The 16,099-nt window shown below is 41.6% G+C and overlaps 3 protein-coding genes across 3 annotated transcripts; 2 read left to right on the forward strand and 1 right to left on the reverse strand.

The window, feature by feature from the left end:
- Positions 1 to 61: 61 nt before the first annotated feature.
- Positions 62 to 2,636, reverse strand: LOC129581253 (pre-mRNA-splicing factor SPF27-like). Its single transcript, XM_055472222.1, has 7 exons — positions 2,436 to 2,636; positions 2,253 to 2,345; positions 1,855 to 1,925; positions 1,454 to 1,558; positions 1,085 to 1,195; positions 731 to 811; positions 62 to 627 (listed from the first exon to the last, which is right to left on the reverse strand). Exons 1-7 carry the CDS (start codon positions 2,511 to 2,513, stop codon positions 402 to 404), a joined length of 765 nt encoding a protein of 254 aa, XP_055328197.1. The 5' UTR covers positions 2,514 to 2,636; the 3' UTR covers positions 62 to 401.
- Positions 2,637 to 2,785: 149 nt separating this feature from the next.
- LOC129581096 (synaptic vesicle 2-related protein-like) lies at positions 2,786 to 6,906 on the forward strand. The gene is made up of 15 exons (XM_055471984.1): positions 2,786 to 3,246; positions 3,320 to 3,483; positions 3,761 to 3,819; positions 3,911 to 4,036; positions 4,514 to 4,542; positions 4,608 to 4,650; positions 4,705 to 4,829; positions 4,894 to 4,957; positions 5,060 to 5,403; positions 5,596 to 5,780; positions 5,840 to 5,866; positions 5,927 to 6,011; positions 6,222 to 6,354; positions 6,415 to 6,567; positions 6,655 to 6,906. Exons 1-15 carry the CDS (start codon positions 3,158 to 3,160, stop codon positions 6,673 to 6,675), a joined length of 1,647 nt encoding a protein of 548 aa, XP_055327959.1. The 5' UTR covers positions 2,786 to 3,157; the 3' UTR covers positions 6,676 to 6,906.
- A 4,005-nt stretch (positions 6,907 to 10,911) lies between these two features.
- Positions 10,912 to 16,025, forward strand: LOC129581195 (T-box transcription factor TBX10-like). The gene is made up of 9 exons (XM_055472138.1): positions 10,912 to 11,250; positions 12,093 to 12,439; positions 13,625 to 13,783; positions 14,423 to 14,545; positions 14,643 to 14,795; positions 14,868 to 14,907; positions 14,991 to 15,018; positions 15,087 to 15,256; positions 15,460 to 16,025. Exons 1-9 carry the CDS (start codon positions 11,112 to 11,114, stop codon positions 15,798 to 15,800), a joined length of 1,500 nt encoding a protein of 499 aa, XP_055328113.1. The 5' UTR covers positions 10,912 to 11,111; the 3' UTR covers positions 15,801 to 16,025.
- The last annotated feature ends 74 nt before the right edge of the window (positions 16,026 to 16,099 follow it).

Genomic DNA, 16,099 nt, shown 5'->3' on the forward strand with positions numbered 1-16,099 from the left:
CACCATTACTGCAACTGTAGTACAAAAGTAGCTACTAGCAACAATGCAGCACCAGTACCGCTGTGATGCGTTACTTTATAAAATTTTTCGAATACACAAAAACATTAAACTAACGGTGAAAGCCAAAACCATGCCAATGGAAAGCAATTTGTGCTGGTAGCAACTGGCATACTATAATCCTGCTGATTATTCAGTAAAAGTCAATCAAACAACCGCCTCCAACGGAGTTAATCGCGTCCTTCCTACAGATTTACAATACAATGTATGTGCAAAAGAGCCAAACAGCGAAGTACAACACATCAACCATACAAAAAACTTGTTAACTGCTTAGTTGCAATCAGACGTACTGGAAAGCAGAATTCTAACACAAGAACAATCAAAAATAAACTTCGGCGAACCGGTCATGTTGCCGGCATAGGTCCGATTTCTTCTGCATCGGTAGTTGCAACACTGTCATCGACAGGAGCAGGAAGAGATTTGGGCCGGACGGACTCTTGCGCGTTGGGCTTCTCCTGAGCTTTCTGTAACCGCTTTGCTTCGTGAAAACGCTCCCATTCAGAAATGCGTTCTTCTAGTTCCAGGCATACTTTCTCAATTTCATAATTTTTTGCTACCAAATTAACCCAGCTGGAACAAAACATGAAATGGAATCAGTACGGCTTTGTAAGTGGAACGCGAATGTCATCAGCACAATTCCTATAGGCACAAGACTCACAACAGACACCCATACCTCGTTTCCAGATAAGACAGTTTTTCGCCAGCCTGGAGTTGTTTGTTTTTTCGTTCCCAATTGATTTCCTGTATGCGGTTCCTGCATCACAAGAACGCAGTTTCAAAACTGTACATATAGCAAAACAACTGCTGTTGCTAACCTGAGGAGCGAAATTGGCGTATATGAAACTGCATCAATTTCGCCACACAAAAGAAAACTGCTGTGTGTTACCTGTGCCCGAATGTATTATTCATTTTCGTTCTGGTAATGAATCTTATTTTGTGCTGTGTAGTAATCAATCAAGAACAATACTACTGTATCATGAACAATGTCATCATAATGCTACTGAGTACTGACAATGAATATTCGCACCTCGTATCACGCAGTTCAGATTCTATTTGCTTCAGCTGTCGTTCAACTGTGGGGATGTATCGCCTCCAGATTTCGGCCCCATATTCTGCTTGCAACTGTAAGTTAGTCAACCTAAAATAACACAAACAAAATGCCCAGAATTCAGAAACAATCAATATTTTAATAAAGTATTCATGTTTTGTGTTTTGGTTTTAAGATTAAAAGTGGTTAAGTATGCGTCATAACGAAAGCCTATTATAAGTCACGCTACACCATCTCACTCAGAGATGTACCGTTTAAAAAATCACAACTGCAACCCGAATTAGACATCGTAAAAAGCTATCTGAGATTTCAACTAGCTATTTTTCAAAATACGGTTTGAATTCTTACCTGTTGACCATGTGATTGTGTAGTACCACAACGCGATCGAAGCACTCTTCCCACGCCGTCGGATCTCGCCGGCGGTTTATCGCAGGCTTTGGTTGTTGCTGATATCTACAAGCAAAACCATGCATATTCAGGTGACGGTAACTCAAAAATTTAAGGTTCCAGCTTCCAAAAGTAGTAATACAACCTTTGGGTAATCTAGCAAAATCAAGCACGATGCACTGAATTTTTGGTAACACGAAACTGAAAATTAGGAATAATCCGCATAATCAACGGAGAGCGAGCTATCCTCATGATAAGGCATAAAGCTGGTTCAAAAATACAAAACTTGTCGATAGTGGATAAGGTGAATAATAAGATTATAAGAGATAAAAAATTCGGAAAAGTATCACTGACCGTCTTACTTTTTGAAGTCCAATTTTTCCATCGGTTTATTTTCCGCCATTCGCTGAAATTCAGCTTTCATGAGATCCGTCTGCAACAAAGCTCTGATTTACTTATCAATCATGTCAGATATCTAAAACCTCGCGATTCGTAGGCACAACAGAAAGTTCGTAGCCATTACGACATCTATGTATGACGCGCCAATATGTAACGTCCAAAACGAAGCCTTATATGTACAATGCCACTCACAAATACACACAGGCGACAGATGAATTTTAATTTTCATGCAAAAACAATGACAGGAAAAGCAAGTACACTTGGGCACATGAAAATCGCCGTAAAATGTGATTAGTGACTAGTGACTACTGACTAAAGAGTTCGTTAAATATATATTACGCTGAAAGCGGACTGTGCCTACCTGGAAAACTTCGAATTTGTTGGACACCACATTCTGGAGATAGTCCTTCGTCGGACGATACCGCTTCATCTCTTCTTCCACCAGAGCCGTAACCTAGCCGACCAGATAACGGAGATTAAGCAATCCAACAATCCCACTGGGATGAGTGCTAGCAGAAACAGAACAACAACAAGGGCCGAATACCGCTTCGCGGACTCCTGGAGTGTCATATCCTGCATCAACATAAGGGAGTGCGTCCACAATCCCCGAAATATCCGCCATGTTTCCAACAAAAAATTACTGCAGTCCAACCTAAATACCGCTGAAAATGGTACAAGCCCGAAACTAAAGGTTGATTTCAATTTTACAAGGATGTCAAAAATTACGCTAAACTTCAGCTCTAACGTGCTCTTACCATTAGATGCTAGAAATAATGTCGAAAAATTTTGAAGGCATTTTTGCCTGGTAGCGTTGCGAAGCTGTGTGCGCCTAAAGTCTTAAACACACGGTTCGTCTCGTTACGCGCACAGTTTGTCACCAGCGTCCTGTGAAAAATGCAAGAATCGATCGAAAAAATCACAACATAAAGTCTAAGGATGACAGGTCCAGAATGGCATAGCAGATCTGTCAACTGTATCCCTTGGGTTTCAGTTTCCTTACTGCTTATACCAATATCGAGTAAAGTTCTGGCTCATTTGATAAGTATTGAGAACTCCCATGTGTGCTCACTTTGATGTGCGCGGTAGTTCCTTGTAAATGGTTACTAATTTACGATCGCGTTTTCCTGGATTAGAGAAATGCTTTACCAGTTGTGTCGCTTTTTTGATTATTGTGTTTTTGGACTTCGGTCATACTGTAGTGCGTGATCCAAGATGATTCATGATTGCCCCGTAATTCGAATCTGAGTGGCTACTTGCTCCTGAGTCATGGAGAAGTTATTCCTTGTTGGCAGCACTGCGCAGAAATTGCGCGAAGCGCATCTGGAAGATCTCCGACATCGAGATTCCCATCTGCCGTACGTGCTCGTGCCGTGTTTTCTTTCGCACCGTTGCAGTTTTTTTGTAATTTTTGGTGTGGACCAATTGCAGAACGGTGTCCTTTACAACGACATCCGGACGCTATGAGAACCTGGACGAAAGCAGCGAGGGTACGGGGACAGCGCGGGTGGATGTGGTCGCCGCGCGCAGTGCCAGCAGCACGGCAAGCGGGGATCCGTTGCGGAGGCCCGATGGGAGCGTCGGTGATTTTCCTGGTTAGTCATATTATGTGTATATGATTCGGGTTCACAGTTATTGTTGCATGAAAAGCAGTTGCACAGGTTCGAAACGTGTAATTTTGGCATAAGGCTAAATTCTAATTACTCATCGGCATGAAAAGATAATCATTGTATGAAATTTCATATAATTGCCCCATATATTTTAGCTGCTTATATGAGCAGTATTTTTGGCATTTTTTTAAATTTTTCATAAGAAGCCGAAATTGTGCATTTGTGGTAAAACGGCTGTCTGACGTTTATGCATTTCTTTCAGCAACCTTTACTGTTGATCAAGCCGTGGACAAAATTGGATTTGGCAAGTTCCAGTTGAAAGTATGCAAGTTGGCCGCATTGTGCAAATGTTTGTTTTGTATGACGTGATACAAATTGCTAACAGTACATTGCGCATTTTACATATTGTCAGCTTTCCTGTCTGGCTGGATTCGCATGGATGGCCGACGCTATGGAAATGATGATTTTATCCATATTGTCGCCGGCTCTGAAGTGCGAATGGGAGTTAGCCGGATGGCAGCAAGCTCTAGTCACAACGGTGAGGAAAGCAGAAAAATAAATACCCTGATTTTGCATGTTCTACAAGTATTTTCTGTAACTATGGCTGAGTAACCTCAATACTACCGGATTTTTTTCTTGTTAATGAAATTAAGTGCTAAAATATCTGTAATAGTCTATCGTTATAATACATTGTTCACATGCCGCCAAAGTTAACTTTACCTGGTGGCAGTGAATTTTACCTAACGGCTAAGTGCTAACTGTAATAATACTACACTGTGCACTTTCCGAGGTTTGATATGACATTTTGATACGGAAGCTCCGATACGAACGCTCGCGTCGCGGTATGAATTTATTCGCAGTTGGTCAAAAAATTATCGCCTTATGTTGAGATCAACGAGATAAAATTTTAGCTGATTTGGTTTCCTTCCTCGGTTTCCTGTTCTTGTTTCTTATTTCAGAGTGACTAGAAAATACTAGTGGGAGTAATGTAACAATTTGTACGTTTTTTTTGTAGGTTGTGTTTTGCGGAATGATGATGTCCAGGTATTCTGTTCTGCACTGCCTCCATATACATATGTCTAATTCGTTCTTGTTTTGGGATTCTGCAGTGCAGCTTGGGGAAAGGTCTCAGATCATTACGGTCGGCGCGTAGTAAGTCGTTTCTGCGTTTCACTTGGCCGAACGATGAATGTTTTCTGCTTGCAGGAGTTACTCCTTTGTTCTTTCATTACTTTCTTTTATGGATTAATTAGCGCTGGTGCGCCTAACTTCCTTTGGCTGCTTTTTCTCCGCTGCCTTGTCGGTATCGGAATCGGCGGAGCACCGCAATCGTAAGACGGGCGGTGCAGTTTTCTCCTGTGATAATGCTTAAATGCGATATTTTATCTTCGGCAGTGTGACACTTTATTCTGAATTCCTGCCCTCGAAACAACGAGCAAAATGTTTGGTTTTAACAGAGGTATGAATATTACTATCTTTCAAAATTACAAGGCTTGTCGTCAGAATGAGAACGTTTCCACAGAATATATATTGTTTGAACGCCTAATTTTAATGGTTGTAGATATTTTGGGCTCTGGGTTCGTGTTTTGAAGTACTGCTAGCTTTATTTATCATGCCGACGCTGGGATGGCGTTGGTTATTGGGCTTATCGTCAATTCCTCTGCTTATTTTTGACATTGCTTGTCTGTGGATGCCCGAAAGTGCTCGGTTTTACATGGCCAGTGGGCAGACTGATAAGGCGTATGCGATCCTGGTGCGCATTGCCAAGGAGAACGGGGTTGCTATGCCGCCCGGGGAACTTGTAACAGATGCCGGAAAAGCTAAGGATACAGCACCCAGGGGACGATTTCTTGATCTTATTGGACCGGATTTTCGAAGGACCACGTTATTATTGTGGACTATCTGGTAAAACCAAACGACGATAAGTTGCTTCGCCGCCCTGATTATTATGCGTTTTGTGCCAGCTGTGCTTTCAGTTAAATCCGCACTGATAGACTAACTGAAGTAAATATAGTGTTTATTTGATTTTAGTTAGAATACCGCCATTTAGTAGTCGGCAGTATTCCGTTTCTGTGAAAGCGTAGTTTATTGTTACAGGCTCGGTAACGCGTTCAGTTATTATGGCGTGGTCCTGATGACTACGGAACTACTAGGCGTGGGAGACACCTGCCATGTTGGCACGGAAGCGGCTCTCCCGCTTCCAGCTTGTGATTTGGAATGCCGAATGCTGACCACAGCTGACTACTGGGATCTTCTGTGGACAACAGTTGCAGAATTTCCTGGTAGGCTGGCTGCTTTACCACTATATGTTTCTGATTGTTTATGCTGTTTACCATTTCAGCTCTCTTCATCACTGCATTAATTATTGGTGAGTGTGCTTTAGTAACTTATCATGGCTCTAGTGCACTTCGCAGTATTATTATTTTAGATCTCCTTGGACGGAAGCGAACGATGGCATTGGAATTCGTGGTGTATGCAATTTTTGTTTTCTTGCTGTCCATTTGTACTTCCAGGTAAGCACAATGTGTATATCTATGCATTGATTTACTAAGTAGTCGTATTTTCAAACGCTAGACAGTATTGTGTAAAGGAACTGAAAGTGTTATGGACCGAACTTTCAGGATTCTGTCGCTTACGTTGAACTGTTGGTTTTTCGTCTTCCGAATTATTTGAACAGTCGTTTAGGCAAAAAATAGGTTTTTGTACGCTGGCTTTGCTTGCAGGATAATTATGACGCTCTTTTTATTCGTGGCTCGGGGATTTATATCAGGCGCCTTTCAAACGGCGTACGTGTACACACCAGAAGTGTATCCGACTTCCATGCGGTCTATCGGATTAGGAATGTGTAGTGCCATGGTTAGTCACGACTGTAGCAATTGCACTGTAACAAGCAATTGAAAAAAGGTTAACTCCTAGGCGCGCATCGGGGCCATTGTGACTCCCTTCAACTCGCAGGTGATGTTGAATTATTCTGTGTATGGTGCCATTTGCATTTATGGAAGCGTGGCGTTAGCCGCTGCTGTCGCATCGTTATTGCTCCCGATAGAAACAAAGGGACGCGAAATGAAGGTATTAATATGTTGCTCTTTATTTCTTTTTTTTAAAGTCATAATGCAGGGTTAAGCAGCAATTCCTGACTACAAATGATTGTTTAAGGATACACGAGTGGCGCATTGATTGGAATGACTGATCAGAACCTGCAGCAAAGAATCTGGATAATATGAAAATCCCGAAATTGAATCTGCTGTGCAGTGTGTACGGTGCCAATCCATTCCCAGTGAATCTCCGTTTTTGCGTTTTATTTTTTCATTTGTTTTAATTTAATTCTGGTGATCTTACTGGTATCCGAGAAGTCAGTGGAAAAACGTCGCGAATGTGATTTTGCAAACGAATAAACGTTTTTTTTTTGCTTAAACTTGTTATTTGCAAAACAACCATGGAAAAGTTTCTTAACAATTGTTAGATGTGACGATGTGACTGCCAATTCAAACAGCTGACTTCGTAGGCGTTAGGACTGCCTTTGCACTTTACGGCGCCGGAACGCTTGACAGCATGAAGCATTTGGTTAGGGATGTGTATGGTCGCGGGAAGCTAATGCGATCTGCGGGTTGACCTGGCGTATGTACGAGTAGTTTTGGATTAGCTTCGGATTCAGAGTAGAATCCTTCGGCTATTACAGCAATTTCGAAATGGTACTCGATGTATTTGTCCAGGCCGCTGATGGCTAAAGAGGGCTCCGAAGGTTCTGTTCCAGTAGAATTCCACTCGTCTCTGGATGCGTTCTTGGACTGATAACGACATACCAATGATGTGATATTTACGTCATTCAGATTGTTTGTTCAGCTGGGCGACACCTTTGCCAAAGCCATCAACTGCGGAGGACCTTGTTGACCGGCAGTTGTAGAGGTCCGGCCGGGATTGCCTTGCATGTAGTGGACAATGTCCAGCAGACCTTCGCCAGTGCAGGGCTCTTTCGACACGGCGATAGTGAATATCAAATGGGGTTTGTGCCTTTGTGGCCGTTGGTGGCAGAGACAAAATACTGCAGTGTTGAACGAGCACCGTTAGCTTTACTCTACATAATATTGCCATCAAAAACCACAGGCTGATGTTATTCACCGGAGATTTACAATGATTTATGTTTGAAATCAGACACAGAAGCATCCTTCAGACTTTCTTTGTAGAACATCAGAAAAACTACATCAGAATATCCGAGTTTATTCAACTCGGTACAAAGCCGCCCTATCCACACAGAACTGAAACGGCTTGGCTGGACTACAAAATTTTCCTAAAAACTCATCGCCTTTTTTTTACAAACCATGTCCTGCACGCAGTATTTCCGAAGGCGGATGCTTGGTATTAATGCTGAAGTCCGCTAGAACCGTTTCATCCGTGACCTTTGCTCTATACATAACTTCGGCTGCGAACTTGTGAGATTAATTCCATCAGCTTTCTCTGAACCGAGCTTTGTGAGTCGCTATGAAGCCACCGAATTCCCTTATATCGGCCTAAAGGAATTCAAGTTTGCCGCAAACTGGTATATTTTCTAACGACAGAATGTCCGATCGACAGGTATGGAACCGCTCCATAATATTATTTAGCTTTAGCGCCATCGCATCGCTAATAGGGACGAATCGCATCGCATCGCTAATAGGGACCGTTTGGTTGCTGCATGTAAGCAGAAAGTCCATCAGCTACAGTGACAACTGACAACCTGGTCGATTATTGAATTTTAACATCACAAATGCCGGCAATCCATGTCTCCCATTAAACTCGGTGTAATTCGCTCACTGGACAAGTCGTGATCAATTAACGACGGAGCACCGTCTTTTCGTGATCCGATTCTTTGGCGGTCTTGTTCAGCATCACCTGTACGTGTTGGCACCGTATAAGCGAACTGCAGTAACCATGTGGTGGAGCACTATTACTTTTAGGCTATTAATTTTATGTTTTGTGATCCACCGTACATGTACAGAATACTACAGATAGTAATGTATATTAACAACGGTGTACAAATTGTTTCGAAAACAGATGAAATCAGATATTTTTATTTTTAGACAACTCAACCAAATCAACTGTAGTCTGTAGATCAACTTTAACAGGCAATACCCACCAAAATGACATAATTAAGGTGCAAGCGCAGGCACACTACTTTTATCATTAGAACGACAGTGACTTTTAGAATAACATGCTAATACCTAACAAGGTCTTACTTTCTCATTAGTGGTTTACCGTACAATCAGCTCCTGGGAGATCTGGCGCTTGCAGATCAGGGTTCACTGGCAATAAATTGTTCCGTTTCCAGACATGTCTGTAGTGAATTTAGTAATTGCCTGTCATAATGTCACTTATACGGCCAGCTTGAAAACTTGAATGGAATCTGGCGGAATCTTATAGACTATCAGTTTGTTATGAGAGCACCTACGTCGACGTAGTTCATTAAAAGAATTGCTTTAATGATTTGTCATGTTCAGGATTGCTGGCCAACGAAAAAATAATGAACTCCTGCTCGCTAATCCATCTTGATAACAAGGATAAGATACATCTTGCTTCTGTGACAGTTGCGATCAAATTAGCCGACCACTAATGGATTAAGACACGAAATGTGATCTGCAAGGAATGCGATACTAAAATAATCACCTCCATCCATCTGAATAAACGCTGTGCATAAATCACACTGTTTAAGCAGAGACAAACTTAGCATTTCCGTCTAGATTTCTACCGATTTATTTACATGTTTATTAATCTTTGAAGAGTTGGAAAAGCAGCCGTTTTCGGCATGGTTAGAATCTTATTTGAATTGCTGAGCCAGCGCTGCGTTCAAAATAGAACGATTTGCATAAATATATTAACTGTTATAATGTACAATATAATATGTGTATGCTTACAACTATTATTTTGTACGATATTTTCGCGTGCAAGTGTCTTGCAAGTTTGACATATCTTCCTGGTAAAGGTGGGCAGAATTGTACACAATGCAAATATTGTGCTCGATCGTACGATTGCGCTGGGTATCGCAAAGGTAAATTCGCCAATGACCACTGCTTCTACGAGAAGCCTTTTACAGAACCTTACCCAATTTTGTTTAAAAAATGCTGCCCATGTTTTCTTTAGGTTTTGAATGAAGCGCGTTGGATTTTTTCGTTCTGGAACTTCTGAACAACTGCTGTCTCCAGCAAAGACATATGTGTGTGTACTTGCTAGCTGAATAAACGTTCGACTCCGTACAATCTATCCTGTTTTCTTAATGAAAGAAATTTCCGATTTCAGCACACGACGAGCTGTCTTGTTGTGTGTAAGTTGTAACTGACACGTTTCACAATATGGGAGACATCACAGTTTGGACAATTCGTATGTCAGTTCGAATGGAGAGTGCTCAGCGATGACAAACGCTCCTAGCGTCAGGTCACAAATGGAATGTCCAGAATGGATGCAATGGCCTCGGTCAAATGAGGTCTCCTTCACAAAGGAATGTATGAAACATGCTAATTTTGGGTAGTTTGTCGCCTGTGCGTTATCTAATATCAACATCTTAATGCTCTGGATGACACTCATTGATTTACCACTGCAGCACCAGTCGGCTAATTACCACAGCTGATTAATCGCCTTTGGCCTCTAGAATTGTCCTTAATTGACCGAGAATAAGCCTCCAATACGAGCACTTTCGCAAAATCAAGTTGCACATTTTGTTGCTGTCAGCATGTGCACTTTAGTTTTTCTCTTAAAATTATATTGTAGCTGTTATTAGCCGATTAGTGGGTCTATATAATACCAATACAACGAAAGTTTTGGCGTAAATTCCAAGACAAAGTTCAAGAGTCTCATACGTCCCATGGTTATGCATAAAAAACGCAACGACACGAGGTCACATGTTCTTTGATTGTCGTGATGCGTACTGGTTAGCTAATGTCAGAATCCGTTACCAGTTTAATAACAGCTAATCCTGCTGCATGCGTTCGTCGTTTTTCGAAAAGCTTCTTGTCTGTAAGATTGAATCACAGCAGGAAACTAGAGCTAGGGAATATTTTGTAGTTAAAGAAGATACACTTCCGCAAACTATTTTGTTGCACGTTTCCATCTATCGCGACCGACCGTAACTACCGACCGTAACTACCGTATGCGCGCATAGTCACACATGGTCGGGGTGGATGCTTGCAGACGGATGCTACAGTTGGTTATTAGCTGGGTCGGGCACATCCTTCAACACAAAGGACCATCGCGCACTGCGAATCAGCATCCAATCCATCAGCTGACACCATTTCATTTCATCCGTATCGCCACCTCTGCCGCTGTTTATTGAGGCCTCTTTCTTCCTGGCCGATGAAAAGCGTCTTAAGGTGGCATTTTCGTGTAGCGCACTGCGCACATATGTGCAAATCAACTGCCAACTGAATGTTTATTTCACACCCGGTTGTTAAAGTTGCTGTACCCGCGTGGACGACCAGTCGCTGCTGTCCTCTGATGCGAGAATATAAGACAACACTTCCGTTCTCAACTTGCACATTTTCAGCCGGTCTTTTACACAGGCGATTATTTTCTTCGTTAATTCACTAACAAGGTGTTATTGGCTGAATAATTCTCTCCAGAGACCACTGAGTGACAATTGTCTCCAAATGGATCCTACGGGCTTATTTAATAGTGGCACTTTGTCGGCCTTTCAACGCACCGGCCCAATTACTACCGCGGCTGATTTCCATCCTTATCTCGACTGGCTGGGATCATTTCCTGTGCCCACTATTAAAGAAATGGAAGGTACATTATTAAATTTTTGTACTTACTGTGCGATGCGGTACATTTTTAGGTCACTGCATCGTTTTCTTACAGCATGTTCGCACCCCGTTATAACTTTTGGAGAACCGCTTTAATGTGTCAGTGGGATATAGAAAAGGTCATGCGATATAATCTGTTGTTTATAAACCGTTATGTGGACATATTAAATCGTGTGTCACAATATCTTAAGTGAAAATTAATCTGTTGCCATAATATTATTTTATTTTTTACGTGTGCATTGGCTAGGCATATTCTGTAAGGAACAGTGAGTTTTGGCAGAATTCAAACTGAAATAATATCCTTTTCAGTCACATTGTTATTCTTGAAACTAAACATATCAGATTTCGCCAATATGCATTATTACAGTAAACAAAATTCGTTAGCGTGTTTTCTTTCATCGTGACCATTGCAGTTGTGAATGTGGAATACATATGTATTTATGTATCTGTTTTGTTTAATATTTCCGCAGCAAACTATTCGTGAGTTTAATTTTTAACAAGGTCAGTGTATCCAGATCAGTATCGTTCGGCCGTAACTAACTTGCTACTGCCACCGCGGGTCGTTTAGGCAGCAGTTTATCTCCGTTCCACATCTTTACATCCATAAACATGTTATGCATATTTTTATCCAGCGCATATCATAACGATCAGCGCAGCGTTATTAATAAACTGTAACGATCACCCATACTGCGATTCTCAGGCTCACACTACGCCTTTACAGCCAGAAAACTCATTCATTAGTTCTGCTCGATCTTCAAACTACAGCTAGTTTCCTGCAAACGACACAGTTGCCGTATGACAGTACTGTGACCTTTCTTTTTCTAGCTTGTCTGATGAATGCCACACAGGGAGCCAGTTCGCCTCGCGATCGAATTATGGCCGAACTGGCATCAGAGAAACGGAATAGTCCAGCGGAGAAATTCATCACATCGGAAGAGAATGATGAGGACGATTGCAGTTCGGAAGATGAGGAAGGCTCCAAATTACCCAAGCCAAGAGCGCATGTAGGAAAAAGGGACGGGAAAAGGAGCTCGACGTCGCCTACGCCGCATCAACCTTCGGAACAACCGAAGCCGCTCCATCCAAAACTCATGACGGTGGATGCGGTGCTCGAGACGAAAAACTTGTGGGATGAGTTCAATGAACTCGGGACGGAAATGATTGTTACAAAGGTAAAAGAGCAATGATTCGGAAATGTAAGAAAACAGCGTAAACCGACATTGCGAATATTTTTTATAGTATTATTCCATAATTCCGTTATGCTGTTATCTTGACCGACTTGTAGCTCATAATGAGGCGAAAACCGAAAAGGCTCGATGAAATTTATGATGTTCACTTTAAAAAAACCAAGTTTTCCAGCAATAACTACTGCAGTAGGCATAATGCAGCCGCAGACTGTAAGTAAGATCGAAACCTACGACCGGTCAAAATGTTAAACCGTACGTTAACACAGAAAAACTAATGAAAATTACCGCAAAAGATTGCTTTGCTGCTAAAACTGGTGCTTTTGCCTACAAATTGTGCTTTGGCAGCTACTACTAACACCGATAAATGATTGGCTAAATATGACTTGTACCAATACAAACTGAGTCGCTTTCAAACAGTAACAAAACAAATAAGGCAATGTTTGGCTGTTTTTTTGCTGAATTATTACGACAGTAGCTTTACTGATTAACGTTATTCTTATGGTTGGAAATTACAACATATCCCTATTTTAACTTAAGCTGTGTTTGCCCCAGCTCTAAGACTATGCAGTATAATGAGTATTGAGTAAGTATCAACTGGACTGAACTGCCTTTAATACTTTGTATTACAGCCATACCAAAAAGGAAAAACCTTTTACTAGTTTGAAAGCTGCCTCGATTATGCCTTAACAGACTAGATGCACTTTGAAGTTTGAATGGTAGCCCCTTTTTTGTTGTTATAGAGAATGCATAAAATACAATAATTTGTTAATCAGCTTATAACATTACCGCACAGCAAGTCCTTAAACCAAACTTGGAGCGATTTAAAGCGAGTATGAATATAGATATTATTACATTCACCTTTAAGCGACTGATCATGGTAGTGAGTTATACTGTAGAACGGGTTGTACGTACTCATATAAAATGTAGTTTCAAAGAAAGGTTCTCGCTACAAGGTATGCTTCGTGATCAGGACGTTTTGGGTAATAAACTTTGAGTACAAATACAATAGATATTGTACGAGCACTATATAATATGCTCAGTATGATGCGACAGCGCAATGTAAAACGTGAATGTCTTAAAATAGATCGTCGCTTGCGTGATGCTGACGACGGTCGGTAGCGTCGTTTCGGTGGTAGAGCGATGATGTTGGTAATTGGGATGTTGATGTAGGCAGGTCGCAGGATGTTTCCAACATTTCAAGTCAAGCTGTTCGGAATGGATCCCAGTGCCGATTACATGCTGATGATGGATTTCGTACCCGTTGACGACAAACGCTGGCGATATGCTTTTGGAAGCAGTTCCTGGGTCGTCGCCGGCAAAGCCGATGCGGTATGTACACAGAGATAAAGCCTTAAAAACCCTTAATTCGTTTGTTTTCGTGATGCTGACCAATGACCATTATGCAATTATTTAAAAATATACTGCATTTATTTACAAGTATGGCAGTTACTGATTGTACTGCAGTTTTTTCGAATTAAGACATACTCTGCATATGTTTTTATTTGTCTTTTGTTTTCGTTCTCGTCAAAATCTTTTCATCACCAAATACTGGAATGGTTTTGGCATTAGCTATAGTGTGATACGGCTATAGTAAGTTCTTGGGATTAGCTAACATTAGACTCGCACTTTGAGTGCGGTAAGGAAAATGTTAATAAATGGTATGCCCAGGCCTCGTAGCTTGCCTTCTTCCTTACAGTTCCTATACGCTTTCCCGTATATAGTTACTGTATTCCGGACTTCGCTAAAACGCTGACTACAGTCTAGCCGTCTAGGAATAATTCTAGAATTCTCTTCGTTCATTCATTACAAAAGAGCGTAACGGGTTTCACATTAAAAATCCCGCATATTAATTTTTGGGCACTGAGGCACTGAACCAAGTTTACAGATTACAACAGTAAGCGATCGACTAAGATTTTGTTTTTCACAATACACAATGGATATGCATAAAAATGTTAAGAACGTTATTAGAACATGCCCCCAAGAATCCATGTCCATCCCGATTCACCGGCAAAAGGCGTACACTGGACGAAACAGGTTGTTAGCTTTGATAAGTTAAAACTTACCAACAACCAACTGGACGACAACGGACATGTACGTACAACCTGACATTGCAAAGTTGACCTTTTTCGCACATATCACTTCCCAGCTCATAATCATTTAGCTTTTCTTCACCGCATCGTATGTACAGATAATCCTGAATTCGATGCATCGTTATCAACCACGTTTTCACGCCGTTTATGTCGGGAGCAAAGATGAGAACATGTCGCTGACGGAAAACTTTAAGACATTTGTTTTCAACGAGTGTCGCTTTTGGGCTGTCACCGCCTACCAGAACCATCGCGTAAGCGAGAAGCACATTCAGTTTTGCATCTAAATGCGGAAAAAGCTCACAATCTTGATGATTCTCTTGCAGATTACCCAGCTAAAAATCGCCAGCAATCCGTTTGCCAAAGGTCAGTTCTAAAACAAGGAGACCACTTTTTCCAAAACAAAGTATAGATGTGGTGACGACAATTTCTTGCTATTTTTATTGCAGGATTTCGAGACTGCGATACAGATGACTGGTACAAGAATCTCTTTATGAAAGCGTTTCCAGAACCTATTTGTTGAGAGGGTAGTGGTTTTTCCGCAGCTCGGTGACAGAAGTGTTGACAAATTCACAACAAAGCCAACGTCGCGTGGTCGAGTCGGCGTCAGCCTGCATGACACGCCCATCGCCTTATCCTTTGATGTCGCAAAGTGCATCTCCCGGGACTATGTCTTCCGCTGCTTCCTTTTACAGCCAATTCAAAGCTACCAAAGGTCAGCAACAAGGGACCCAATACCGTGATGCAGGAATTTGCGCCTGCGCTTGTTATAAGAAGTCGAGCTATTTAACTTTTTACGGCGTATTTATTGCATATTTGATTTTCTTTTAGTTTGCTTTACAAGCGCAGAAAATGGTGTTTTCGAAACAACGCATCAGTATGATATGGCTGCATGATAATTATTATTCTTTCTTTCAGACACACTAAACGGTTCAGCTGATCTTGTGGCCAGGATCTTCAATCCTCCGCTGTCCAGTGACGCAATCCAGTCGGTTCAGTTCAGCTCCGGAAGTCCGCTTTCTCCACAAACCACACCTACCTCCCCGACATTTACCTATGGAATGGATGCCTACACGTCACCCTATACCGGTTCCGATGTCTGCTCGTACATGAGCAGCGCAAGCCTGTCGTCGCTACATAATCCCAGACCCGCTCCTTATCCGCGACCGTCATCCGTTTATCCTTATGGATACTATGGACAAAATACCGCACGACAACTGGCATCGTATAAATACCCCTGTTCGGGGCATCAGTATTAGCTGTACTTATTGTTTTACATGTCGGATGGCACTCTTGTTGCGAAGTTAAAATTTATTTCACCGTAGCTGTACATATTAATTGTAAGTGCTCGTGTAAAACTACGAACTGTCAAAATACTCTATTTAACTGTTGCTTTTTGCTGTTGTTTTTTTGTTTGACTTCAGAGGCTGTGACCGTCGTACATGGAGTTTGGTATAAAAAATGGTTTTAAAAAGCTACATAAATGAAGTTTGTCAGTATTAAGCATAGCCAGTCAATTAGTTCCAATTACAAGTACTTACCATACTCCTGACTACTT

The sequence above is a fragment of the Paramacrobiotus metropolitanus genome, unplaced genomic scaffold, assembly GCF_019649055.1.
Source record: "Paramacrobiotus metropolitanus isolate TYO unplaced genomic scaffold, Prichtersi_v1.0 Parri_scaffold0000005, whole genome shotgun sequence".
Classification (NCBI taxonomy): domain Eukaryota; kingdom Metazoa; phylum Tardigrada; class Eutardigrada; order Parachela; family Macrobiotidae; genus Paramacrobiotus; species Paramacrobiotus metropolitanus.

What these genes read in the sequence shown, in the direction of transcription:
- LOC129581253 (XM_055472222.1), bottom strand. Translation starts at nt 2,513, where the DNA reads ATGGCGGATATTTCGGGGATTGTGGACGCACTCCCTTATGTTGATGCA. An exon ending in CACAATCACATGGTCAACAG is followed by an intron (nt 1,196 to 1,453) that starts GTAAGAATTCAA and finishes GTGTTATTTTAG; the next exon opens with GTTGACTAACTTACAGTTGC. An exon ending in CTGTCTTATCTGGAAACGAG is followed by an intron (nt 628 to 730) that starts GTATGGGTGTCT and finishes GTTTTGTTCCAG; the next exon opens with CTGGGTTAATTTGGTAGCAA.
- LOC129581096 (XM_055471984.1), top strand. Translation starts at nt 3,158, where the DNA reads ATGGAGAAGTTATTCCTTGTTGGCAGCACTGCGCAGAAATTGCGCGAA. An exon ending in AGCAAGCTCTAGTCACAACG is followed by an intron (nt 4,037 to 4,513) that starts GTGAGGAAAGCA and finishes TTTTTTTTGTAG; the next exon opens with GTTGTGTTTTGCGGAATGAT. An exon ending in CATCACTGCATTAATTATTG is followed by an intron (nt 5,867 to 5,926) that starts GTGAGTGTGCTT and finishes TTATTATTTTAG; the next exon opens with ATCTCCTTGGACGGAAGCGA.
- LOC129581195 (XM_055472138.1), top strand. Translation starts at nt 11,112, where the DNA reads ATGGATCCTACGGGCTTATTTAATAGTGGCACTTTGTCGGCCTTTCAA. An exon ending in AACTGGACGACAACGGACAT is followed by an intron (nt 14,546 to 14,642) that starts GTACGTACAACC and finishes TCGTATGTACAG; the next exon opens with ATAATCCTGAATTCGATGCA. An exon ending in CCGCCTACCAGAACCATCGC is followed by an intron (nt 14,796 to 14,867) that starts GTAAGCGAGAAG and finishes ATTCTCTTGCAG; the next exon opens with ATTACCCAGCTAAAAATCGC.